At 43.0% G+C, this 12,433-nt stretch overlaps 1 protein-coding gene across 9 annotated transcripts in view; it reads right to left on the reverse strand.

The window, feature by feature from the left end:
* BRSK2 (BR serine/threonine kinase 2) overlaps nt 1-12,433 on the reverse strand; it is a 502,809-nt gene that overhangs the window by 66,428 nt on the left and 423,948 nt on the right. For all 9 annotated transcript variants that reach the window (XM_089778681.1, XM_089778682.1, XM_075928205.2 and 6 more), the window contains 2 exons: nt 4,536-4,700; nt 3,236-3,333 (listed from right to left, as the gene is read on the reverse strand). In XM_089778681.1, coding sequence (XP_089634807.1) covers nt 3,236-3,333; nt 4,536-4,700 — 263 coding nt within the window. The remainder of the gene's footprint in view (nt 1-3,235; nt 3,334-4,535; nt 4,701-12,433) is intronic.

The raw sequence follows: 12,433 nt of genomic DNA on the forward strand, positions 1-12,433 counted from the left end.
ATTCAAATGATGAAAAAGAAAAGCTCTTTTCCTACCTCTCTGAGAAAGAGATATTGGCACCCAGAGTGAAACAACCCCAAAAAGGAAACCAGGAAGGGAAGAATAGTTTATCTAGAGTCCAATTTCCCTGTTAGTGTCAGCTGCAATTCAGAAGCCTATGTTCACAGCTTGCATTTATTCTTCCCAAACCATAATGTTCAAAGAAACAGGAAGAGCTCAGTATGTGCGCATGTACGCCTATTTGACCAGTGCTCAGGCAACAGGCATCTCTGAGGAATGTCGCCTCTCAAAGCAGCTATGATTAAATCCATTATCATTTCCCTTTGCCCTTCCTCTTCTCTCTTTGTGCAAGGCCACTGCTAATGGCTAATGACAAGATATTCATCAGAAGCATGATTACTCTTAATTAAACTTTGCCCCATGTTCCCAGAGACACTGCTGGGAGCAGAGGCGACGGAAACCCCCTCTGGGAAAGAAAGTAGATCTGACTAACACTCAAATAATAATGCTTGAGGATTCTACAATGTGCTGTCTCAGCACAATGGTATATCTGGCTCAAAGACAGCCTACCTCTAATGGGGAACACTTTCTCACCCTGCGTAGAAAATTCTAATCCAGTATATGAACCAGCAAGTGAAAATGTTTTGGGAGTACAGGACTGGGAAATGGGAAGACATATTTAGGGCATAATTTTCAATTCATGGGAGGTAACAATTCAGTTACCTCAACTACTACTGTTCAACAGAAAAAGTATCTAGAGGGTATGTCTACACTGCATGGCTGTTTCGAAAGAAGCTATTCCAGAAAAAGCTTATTTCGAAATATCACGTCTACACTGCGGGGAAGCCTCAAAATTAATCTGAGGCAGGCTTCCCTAATGTAGATGTGCTATCTCGATTTAGAGCCCCAGGAGGCACTGAGGAGGAATAACTTAGAATGGCCCTGGTGAGGGGCTATTTTGAAATAGCAGCAGTGGTGTATCTACACATGTCTTATGTCAAAATAGCTATTTCAGAATAGGCGTTATTCCTCGTAGAATGAGGTTTACAGATTTCGGAATAAGCCGTCCGTTATTTCGAAATTATCTCGAAATAACAGTGAGCATAGATGCACCTTCTGTGACATAGGGGAGCCCTGTCCCTGTATTGCAAAACCACTTATCCAAGTCAAAAATCAATGAGTTGCTGTCGGAACACAGGAGGGGACACACACACACATACACACAGACACAAAACGTATGTGATAGTGATATACATGTGATTAAATAGATAAATTACAGAGGCATGTGATAAACTACATTCCAAACTCCCTGCAGCTTCAAGCAGGTCACATTGTTAAAAATCAGCCTGCCAGGTAAGTGTTTTATAGTTTCTTCCATATATGAGATTTCTTGGAAAAACTGCACAGATTTGAGGCCTAAAACATGAGTCTTAGAGCAGTGACAGATTTAAGGTTCAATATTTCATCAAACAGCAGAACAGGGAGAGTCCACGCATTTCAATAGGATAGGCAGCATATGCTTCTAGCCCTGAAGGTCAAGAAATACTAGACCTAAAAACACAACATCACTATGTATAAAAATGTTATTTTCAGGTCCTTTACTTAAAATGTTATAGATGCATAGTTTTGATTTTCTTTGAGTCATGCATAGTGAGTTGATAGCACTTAGGGAACGCAGCTTTTAGCTACAAGGCTGTGTCGACACAGTGCTAAAAGTCGACATGTTTGAATCCTGTTTTTTGGTACATTTGCCAATAAAACACTTCCTCCTATAAAGCCCCACTCACACGTGCATGTGCTGCAGCAAAACTTTTGTCATTCAGGCTTAAACACCTGTGAAGGACAAACATTTTCTCAATCAAGTGCAAGTGTATCCATAGCCTTAGACCATAAGCTCTTTGGAGCTGGGAATGTCTTTTTATTCTGTGTTTGTACAGATGCAGCATAGTGTGGTCTGGCCTATGTGGCTTCCCAATGCAAATAATAAGTAACAATAGTACTACTGGTGCACTACAGTGGTATAGGAGTACTTGGCTACATAGACAAAGGGATTCAGTGTATAAGCCCAATAAACATATTTGAAAATTGTTCTAAAATATTTAAAATACACTCAATAATAAGCTGTGTGGTGTAGTTAGTGGAGTGGGACTTATTTGGCATGGCCAATGTAACTAAAATGTGGTCAGCTGCATTTCAGACTGATTAAACTTTTCTAATTCACCACCATCTCTCCTTCACATATATATCTCTGAGTATCGTGTATATGTACATGTATGCCTAAATCTATGGTACTTGCCAATTTTCCCCTGTGCTCTTTTTCATTGAAATCTGATGAACACACTGACAAATCCAAATACAAGAAAAATAAAGCGCGTCAACATTTTTCACATTTTTTTTTTAAAAACATTTTCACCAAAATGTTGAATTTCAAAATTAATAAAAAAAAGAGAGAGAAAATTAGAATGCCATTTTGTGGATTTTTCTCCAAATGTTTTGAAATATTTCTGGTTTTAAAACTGTCTCAAAAATATTCCTTGACATTTTTGAAATATGGAAAAAACTGACATTTTCATGAACACACTCCAATTTTGTGGCCAGCTCTTTAGCAAAGTTTAAGTTTCCAATTTTTCAGACTTTTTTTGTTTTTTGTTTTACCTGCTTTTAACATTTACGGCAGGTTTCCTGATGTTCAGGAGGAGATGACCGCTGTCATTTCCTTGAAAGATCCTGATCCTACAAAGACTTAAATGCATACTAATCTGAACACGTGTGGCCAATCTATTGACTTCACTGGGAATACCTACCTGTGTAAAACTAAGTCTACAGAAAATTGGGACCTAACGGACAAGCTACTGAGCAGAAATACCTTGTCTAACTGATTAACTACCTTGTCTAACTGATTAACTACCCCTCTTTCTGTGCTTATATTTCAGATGGCGGAGAGGGTCTACACTCTAGACTGTGTTCTGAATTCTTAGTTAGCGAAAGCTCCTTCACACCACACTAGCAGTGTGAAGTAAATACAAAGGCCTGTTACACTGCCAGAGAGGTGTGTAGCTGAGAGTCAGATCTTTTACATTTAGGTCCACAGCAGAGCTGGCATCCTCAGGTTGTTGGAGCCTCACAGAACCTCAGTACTATCATAGCTCATGTCAGTCAAAGAGGGGAAGGAGAATGCCAACAAAAGGAAAGTAGGGACAGACTGAAATGGTGATGGCGATTATGTTTGATATACCTATTTCATTCCGAGGGGGCAGGTCCTCGTCCTCATGGCTGGGATACCTCTCTTTCCGATCAAGAAGAAGAAAATAAATCATTTTTTCTTGGTTTTCTCTGAAAAAAAATGAAGGAAGAAACCTTCTAATTGGCTGCAGATGACAGAAAAAATAGTGCAGATGACTCTTCCCCATCAAACACAAAGAGTTACAAATGCTCCAAATAACCCAAATCTAATTATCTCTTTTCTTATCTGGCCCTGGCACCACAGTATCTGAGTGCCTTGACAACATCAATAGATTTGATCCCCCCAAGGATCCTTTTAGGAAAGGAGGCGTACCACCATTTTACAGATAAGGAACTGAAGCTCAGTTTGAATACAAATGAGTGGCCGATGGTCATGAAGGAAGCTTGTGTTTGAGTCAGGAACTGAAGCTACAACACTTGACTCCTACTCTGGTGCCCATTAGACCAGTGGTTCCCAAACTTTTCGGCATCACTCCCCCTTTTTGATTTTTGAGAAACCCTCCCCCCACCCCCCAAAAAGCAGCAAAACTTGTTGAGGAAAAAAAATGGTTGCCCTTTTAAGAGCAGAGCAGGCATTGCCCTTTTAAGGTGGCTATTTTGAAGTCTGGCTGGGATTCTCCATCCTCCCCCTGCCCAGCCAGCCCGAGCTGCGCATGTTCTGGTGGACACCTGAGCCAGGAAAAACAGAAAATACTGGACATTTCACATGATATTTTCTGAAATTTTTTACCAGATGAACCAGGCTCTTTCTTTGGGGGTCAGGGATTGACCGGGGGCAGGGGAGGGGGAAAGGAAGGGGACTGGGTTGCTTCGTATCCCCCCATGAATTTCTTAATGTCCCCCACTTTGGGAACCTATGCATTAGACAATCCCTCACAACGCTTAGGAAAGCCGTCATAAGTATTTTATTTACCAACAGATGTGGGCACAGCACAGGGTATTTCCAACTTGGTGCGTATAAACGCTCACCTGCAGATATCAACTCTGGAGATTGAGAGAGGCAATTCTACCCTCAGTGGGCTGCTCAGACCCTGATCTCTGTAACCAGGATGCCAGTTGCAGTGGTAATTTATATGATGGGGGCACCAATGCTTTCAGAAATGCGCTGAGATCTCCCTCACTCTCCCAACTCATTAACATTGAACAGCCAGGAAAGGGGAAATGACACGCTCAATCTGGGCCATGTTTGCATCCGAGCTCTAGAAGTGAAAGGCTCCACATCCCATTGCTGAGCCTCTGAGCACTATAACCCTCTGACATGAAACCGATTTTACGAATGAGGGAATGCATACTCTTCCGACAACAGATCCTGTAAGAGTTTATTTCGGTCGCGGAAGCAGCCTAACGAGTGCATGCTGTCTAACACGTCTGGATCAATGTCCTCCAGGGAAGGGAGAGAACGAATCTGCACCTTTCGAGGAATGGGTTGCTCTGGTTCTGGTTCATTCTTACCACCTCTGCAATCAAGAAAGAGAGAGAGAGAGAAAGAGAAAGAGGTGAACAAGTGAAACAATTGCTCTGAAAACAACAAAGGGAAAAAGTGTCAAAATTCCACTGAGAAGTCTGACCTCACAAGGCAGACAGAAATTCCCTTCAGAACAATTTCACTAGGAGTTGAGAGTGATCAGCACCTTTCAGGATGGGGCCCTTAATGAGAAACTTCCCTGTCGAGGCAGAAAGGCAGCATGACTCCTCATTGTAACATGTGCCAAATAAACTAGCAGCTGTTCAGTGCCCTGAGACTCTACAGTGATGAATCACTCCACTCAGAGGTGCTGCATGAGGGGCAGATCAGCCCTTGGGCTTAGCAAAGTTGGACAATTTTCTCCCAAGTTGACATCATTCACCTCTAGTTACAACAGAGACAAGCTTCAGAGAAGTATCCATATAGGGGTTCAAACTTCCTAATGTGATTTAGGGTACCTCAATTTTCTGGTGCCCATCCTGAGAAATCTTAATAGGCCTGATTTTTAGAGGAAGGTGGTAGGCACATTCTAAAAACCCACATATGTTCTTAGGGTCTGTTTACAGTACACTGCCATAAGACATCCTCAGCTGGCCCATGTCAGCTGACTTGGACTTGCAAGGCTTGGCTTGTAGGGCTATAAAGTTGCACTGTACATGTTTGGGCTCCCTTTCATGGGATCCCAGTCTCCAGCCTGAGCCTGCATGTCTAACTGTGTATCTATTTGGGCAGTGCTTTACGGTCTATACTAACCACTCACCCCTGCTGTGGCCACGTCCACTGAAAACCACGAGATGGAGTCTAACCGTCCATAATTATAGCCCACAGCCTGAGCCCTCTGAGACCGAGTCCGCTGACATGGGCCAGCCGCTAATGTTTTACTGCAATGTAGACGTAACTCCGGCTACCTGTATTTAGACACCTATATTTGAAAATTCAAGCCCTAAAATGACCTGCCCAAGGTCAGACAACAGGTCAGTGGCAGAGCTAGGAATACAAAAGCAATCGGTAGCAGAAGTACAATGGTTTGTAGGTGACAAAAACAAGCTGACTGTACAACTATCTCCTTTCATTCACAGGAAGCAGGAAATATTGATTATTCACTGCAAAATAAAGAAATAAATAAAGCTCTGGATGTATATATAACATGCCAAGGTTTCATTCCAGATACAGTAAACTGAACAATATGACTTGAAAACACATTGAATAGCCTTTGAGTAAATTCACAGTGCATCAGCTCAGACAGATAGACTCAGGGCTGTGCGGTTCTTCCATGAGAAGGGCAAGGAAAAATCCTGTGCCTTCTCATGAGGCTCTATGGATGCCACGATAGTCGCAGGACTGCAGTAGCCTTTTGACATGGTGGTCTCCCTTCCTTTGCAGTAGGGTAAGGGTACCTGGGCAGTGCATTCACCTGTGGTACAGACCCCCGACTATGGGCTACAAGAACCTGCAGCAAATCTCCCTCTGTGCCCTTTGGGAGCATGCAGAGTTGGGGGACAGAATTTCCCCTTTGATGCTGGAGAAAATCATCCAAATACGTTCCACAAATAGTCACACAATTTAAACCATTCTGGGCTCATGCTAGTCCATGCATTCACACAGCAGAAGGATGGGGTATGGGTGTATGCTTAGTCCCTCAATGGGCTGCATTGCCAGTCACAATGCACAGGAGATAGCAGGCACCGCAGGGCCACACACGCAAGTGGAGACATGCTTTGCCCCACAAGGAACAGCCAGTGTAGTAGAGCAAAGTGCTGAGTGAGGAGCAAGCTGTGCTAGGAAAAGGCTCAGTACAGCTTATTCCTCCTCTATTTCCCGCCGCCCCTCCCAGTTTCCCAGGGAGCAAGGTCAAAGCAGAAACTGAACAGAGAGTCTCAAAGCCACAGTGAAGACTCTGTGTTGTGCTGGGGCAGGGCAAATGGTGGGGTGCCAATCCAGCCCATTATAAATGACTTTTGAGGCTGCTAAAATTCACTTCAAAGATGTATCCTCTGCAATGGTTCACAGATTGGGTGCATTACCATAGATCACTGAATGCACCTGCTGCCTAGAGACTGTTATTCTCTCCCATCTCGGTGTAGCCATTTTTAGCTCTGGAAAAAGAGTACTCAACAGATGCAGCACAGCAGCCACAAGTAAAGCCAGCTTACACAAAACACACGCAGGGCCTAATCCTAAACATATGGCCAGGCTGTGAATCCTTTATTCACTGAGGGTATGTCTACACTATCCCCCTAGTTCGAACTAGGGGGGGTAATGTAGTCATACGGAGTTGCAAATGAAGCCCGGGATTTGAATTTCCCGGGCTTCATTTGCACAAAGCCGGCCGGCGCCATTTTTAAATGCCGGCTAGTTCGGACTCCGTGCCGTGCGGCTACACGCGGCACGGACTAGCTAGTTCGGATTAGGCTTCCTAATCCGACCTAGCTAGTCCGTGCCGCGTGTAGCCACACGGCACGGAGTCCGAACTAGCCGGCATTTAAAAATGGCGCCGGCCGGCTTTATGCAAATGAAGCCCGGGAAATTCAAATCCCGGGCTTCATTTGCAACTCCGTATGACTACATTACCCCCCCTAGTTCGAACTAGGGGGGTAGTGTAGACATACCCTCAGTGAGCTGTTACTCATACAAATAATTCCATTGAAATCATGGGGTACTCTGAGTGAATTAAGTCAAACAGATGTGAGAGTCAGATAATGCTATTAATTACACTGATATGAATCCAGAATTATGCTAATTCAGGACTTACCGAGAGATTGACACTACAGAGATCTATCTCTTGGGGATTGATTTAGAGGGTCTAGTAAAGACCCACTCAATTGAATCCTGATCACGCACCCATTGACTTGTACTCCACCAGGTTGTGAGGAATAGAGGAATTGACAGGTAAGTTGAACTAAGGTCAATAAGGTACATTGACTCCAACTATATTATTCATGTAGCTGGAGTTGTGTACTTTAGTTTAACTTTGTCCCCTAGTGTAGACCTGGCTTCAGCATGCATCAGATTCTATCTCATTTACTCTGAGTAGTCCCTTTTATTTCAGTGGGTCTAGCTATGGAAGAAGGGAATACTTAACATCAGTAAAGGAAACAGAAACTTGCCTTCCGGATTTTCACAGGTATAAACAGGATCAGACTTTATGGGCACTACTCATCCAGGGTCAGATTCTGACTCCATTCCTCATGCTGAAGAGAGTCTTATTACACCAGTAGTCCTATGTAAGGAAATGGGAGCATCTGGAGGGAGGTTCTCCTCAGCATGAATAAGGGCACTAGAATTCTGATCTTAAGGGTCAGATTCTGATACACCTGCTCATGTTGAGTAATGTTCCACTTCTGGAGCAGTCCCAATCCTTTCCAAAGGACTACTCCTGCAGTAAATCGTTGCGCAAGGAGAGGCAGGGTTATCAGAAATCTAGCCCTAGGGCTGTGGTGAGCAAGCTGATGTCTCTGAACCCTCAATCATTAAAGTCAATGAAAGCTTTCTCATTGACTTCAGTGAGACCTATAGGATTAAGTCCTACGCCCAGCAGTAGAAGCCCACAGTATTTAGTTCTTAGGCAACTGTGGCTTTTGTTTCATCTGCCTGAAGTTCCCAACTGACAGGTGCTGGCTCAGTTAAACATTAAACATAAACATATGTTACAAGCAGATTTCCTCAGTGTAATTAACAGGGATGATAGAGAAATTAATATTTTTCAAAATCACCTGAGAATTTGCAGTCGCAACTAGGATCTCTAATTTGATGCAGCTCCCTACATGAAGCTTCATTTACATTAGTCAATGTCAGGCAATAAGCCACATCCACAGAGCGTTGGTGGCTACCCTTTGTGCACTGTGGAATGCCCTCTCCTTGTAAGCTGAACCTATCACGATCACACAAAATCAGAGTGTATATGTATGGACAAACTTTCAGACATCTTCATCAAGTACGTGGAAAATCAGTGGCAAAACTGCACATCACCTGCAAGGCAGTCACAGCATCAGAAGTAGAAAATCACCAGCTCTGTGCTATGATTGACATTATTGGATTGTCTGTTCTGATCCTCATCTGGAGTAAGGATGTTAAGGACTAGCTGTCTAGTTGCCTCTTCCCCCCCCCCCCCCCACTTGCTGCCTCCTCAAGAAAATGTTGACTAGTTGCAAATGTCGACTAAGCAAATGCTGACTAGTTGCTTCCCCCTCCTTGCTGCCGCTTCAAAGCAGCAGCGCTGTACAGAGCCCAGGGTATGGGCTTCATGCAGTGCTGCTGCTTTGAAAAGTCGTGGCGGTGTTTTAAAGGGGCAGCCCCACACAGCTGATCCTGGGCTCCATGCGGTGCTGCGCATTTGAAATCCAACTGTGGACTTCCTAGCGGACCCAGGGCTCCGTGCGGCATCTCCACAGAACCCAAAGTCAGCTGGGGAGTCCCCTGCTGACCCCGGGCTGTGCATGGCATTTCAAAGCGTGCAGAGAATCAGCTGAGGAAATTCCATCGACTGCTTGACTAGTAAATTAATCAATATTTAACATCCTGAGTCTGAAGCAAATGACATATTCATTGCACTCCAGCCCATGTGCATGCCAAACCATGTCATATATATATTGCACATACATTTTTTTTAAAGACTGGCTGAATGTAATACTGCTTTACAAATACTTCCTCCCTTGTGAGGGATGGTATGTGTAAAAGACATGATTCCAATTCATGGTGGGCTTTTTAAACCTCCCCACAAAATTTTAACCTGTATCTCCTAGATATGTACAATAAGCCTAATTCAGATCTCACTCATTTGCAAACTCAGTGGAATTATGCAGGTGCTAATCAAATCAGAATCAGTATCATTATTCCCCTTCCCCCTTTTTTAGTTGCTGAGCATGCTGCACTTTTGGTGCCATGATAGCTCATCTCATTCATCCACTTGGTTTACTGGCAAAGGTGAAAAGAATTAACGATCATCTGCTGATTTTTGGCAAGCTATGTTCTGGGTCAAAAACTCTCTTTCACAAAATCTAGCTGCATTTTGGAAAACTTATCTCAGATAAAAAAAATTCTCGAAAACATACACTCGAGTCAGTGGACTATCACATTACCATGGGGGTGAGTTGGACCAATACATGACAGTTTGGTGACTGGGCACTTTCTTTTGAAGGAGCTTGTGTTCAGGAACTTTCAGGGCCTGTAAGGGTGCGTCTACATAGCACTTTTACCTAAAAATAAGCTACGCAATCTACACTACGCACATTTTGAGGTTATTTCGAAATAGCTTATTTTGAAATTTGGTGCTATCTACACAGCACCAAATTGCAAAATAAAGTGTTATTCCGACAAGTCCCTTAACGCTCGTGGAACAAGTCGGTATAGCAAGCCCATTATTTCAAAATATATTTCAAAATAACGGGCGTGTTTAAAGAGGCAGAATTGCTATTTTGGGAGACTTCCAGTATCCCGAAATAGTGCTGCTGTCTAGATGTAGCCTAAGCGTGTGTGTTCATGTGCATGTGCATGATTACTCTGAACTACAGCTAAATGTTTTGCATTGATTTAACATGACTATGAGTATCCATTTCAAGAATTAAGTGAAACCACTGATCGAATGCTGAGTACAAGTTTAAAGTCACTCATCTGCCATCTTAAACTATCCGTGGCCATGAATAAAGGTTTTATATTGGAGTGTAATGTGCATTAAATCTAATAAATAGAAGCCTTAAGTGCTTGTGGTCTACACATAATTCCGTCTATAGCCACTCTCTTCTTGTTAGCATTGATAGACCATGCAAAGTGAGTGCAAAAAGGACACGAAACACTGCCCAGTCAGAGTGGTAAGCGGTTTATGCTCTATTTTCTCAGGTGAAAATGACTCCGTTAGGTGCAAGTTAATGGAGGACTGGGCACTCATTGCTAACTTTTATGGGTGTAAAATAAAGTCTTGACACTCCGACCCTTGTTTAAAGGGAAGCAGTGTAATCTTTCTGGGTCCACAGATGACCTGAACAATTTACATCTCACTGGGGCATTAACACTTATGCTTTAGTACAAAAATATAAAATGATCATAAAAATTTAATTTGAACTTCTAACCATTTCATTTCAGATCATGCAAGAAAGAAGGAAAAGGAACGTCATTCAGCTAATGGCGTTCCATACCGAGCATGCAAGAAACAAGTGGGATGATCCTATTATGAACATCTGCACAATCTATCATGAGCAGCATTTTAGTTTGGAATCTCAGAGGGTGGGATTTGGTTTGGGGGCACAGCGTGGGAGAATCCCGCTACATTCTGTTTTTTTCAATTTGGCCCATGATCATCAGTGAGGGTTTGAAACAAACAAAAAACCTTCTGTTAAAAAACCCCAAATCTTCCCTGATGTTAAAAAGTATCATGTCGACTGACGACTCCACAGAGCTTGAAAAATCTGTGGGCACAGTATTATATCATTTCGGGCAAGCTAGCAACAAAGCATGTGATCCTGCAAACTGCTGAACATCTTCAACTCCCATGCAGATCAACTGAGCCCAGTGCACACATTACACTCGTATAATAAAATCATAGGAAAAATCACTAAGGCTACGTCTACACTGCAGGGTTTTTGCACAAGAAGTCTTTTGCAGAAGAGTTCTTGCACAAAAACTTCTTCTGCAAAAGCATGTCCACGCCTCAAAGTGCATTGCTTTTGTGATGTGCTTTTGCTCAAGAGAGCATCCACACTGCATGGACGCTCTTGCACAAGAAATCTCTGATGGCCATTCACTGAATGGCCATCAGAGCACCTGTGCTTTATTGGATAGGCTCTATTTGTGCAAGAAACCACTGTGGAGTGTCCACACATGCCTTGTTGTGCAACAGCTTTAGCGCAAGAGGGAGTTAAGCCTTGTAAAAGGAGGTTTACTTACACCAGAAAAAGCCCTCTGTTCTGCCATTTTACTGAGAATTTACTTGCACAAAAGCGCGTTTGCGGTGTGGGCACTCCGCAGGTTTTTGCGGAAAACTGACCAGTTTTGCCCAAAAGCCTTGCAGTGTCGATGTAGCCTAAGAGGCTGTTTGTCTCCCAGTGAAAGGCTTAAAAAATAACATGACTCACAGGAATAACTAGCAGCATCCTCCAAAATATCTCGTACACTGTGGTGGTAAGGCTATTGAGACCTGGCTTTCTATAGCATAGAACCAGGTAACATACAGATGTACTAACCCTCCAGAAATGTGTAACAAAGAACCACCCCCTCCATTTATCACTTACAAAGGATTATTTTTAGTCTCACGGGGATATCATCAGTATGAAGCAAAAGTCTTATTTATCAATGTTTCATGAAGGACTATTAGAGACAAAAATGCAAGACCACTTTAAGAAGCCAGTAGGCTTCCATGTGCTCAAATAATCAGAAGCAAATGCTCTTTTCTATAGATTTCTTTCTTGTGACACGGCATGAGGCTGCTGCTGTCAGTCAAGCCATGGAGTTATCACTCATCAGCAGGTTATGAGGTCATGAGCTGGCATCTTAATTGATGGTGAAGAAGGGGAAGAAGGCCTATGAAATGATTGTTTACAAAAGCACCTTTTTTAGTAATGTCTCCTATAATTTCTCCTTATTTGGAGAAATGCCACACATGCCAGAGAGAAACCCTGGAAAGTCTGTCTGTCAAGAGGGTTTTACTAAGGATTTTGCTAGGGATTCTCTGCAGTTATTTGGGAATTCAAGAAAGTGTGTCTTCTAGTCTTTTGGGGTATGTCTAAACTACAT

The sequence above is a fragment of the Pelodiscus sinensis genome, chromosome 5 (assembly GCF_052426305.1).
Source record: "Pelodiscus sinensis isolate ZL-2025 chromosome 5, ASM5242630v1, whole genome shotgun sequence".
In the NCBI taxonomy this organism is placed as follows: domain Eukaryota; kingdom Metazoa; phylum Chordata; order Testudines; family Trionychidae; genus Pelodiscus; species Pelodiscus sinensis.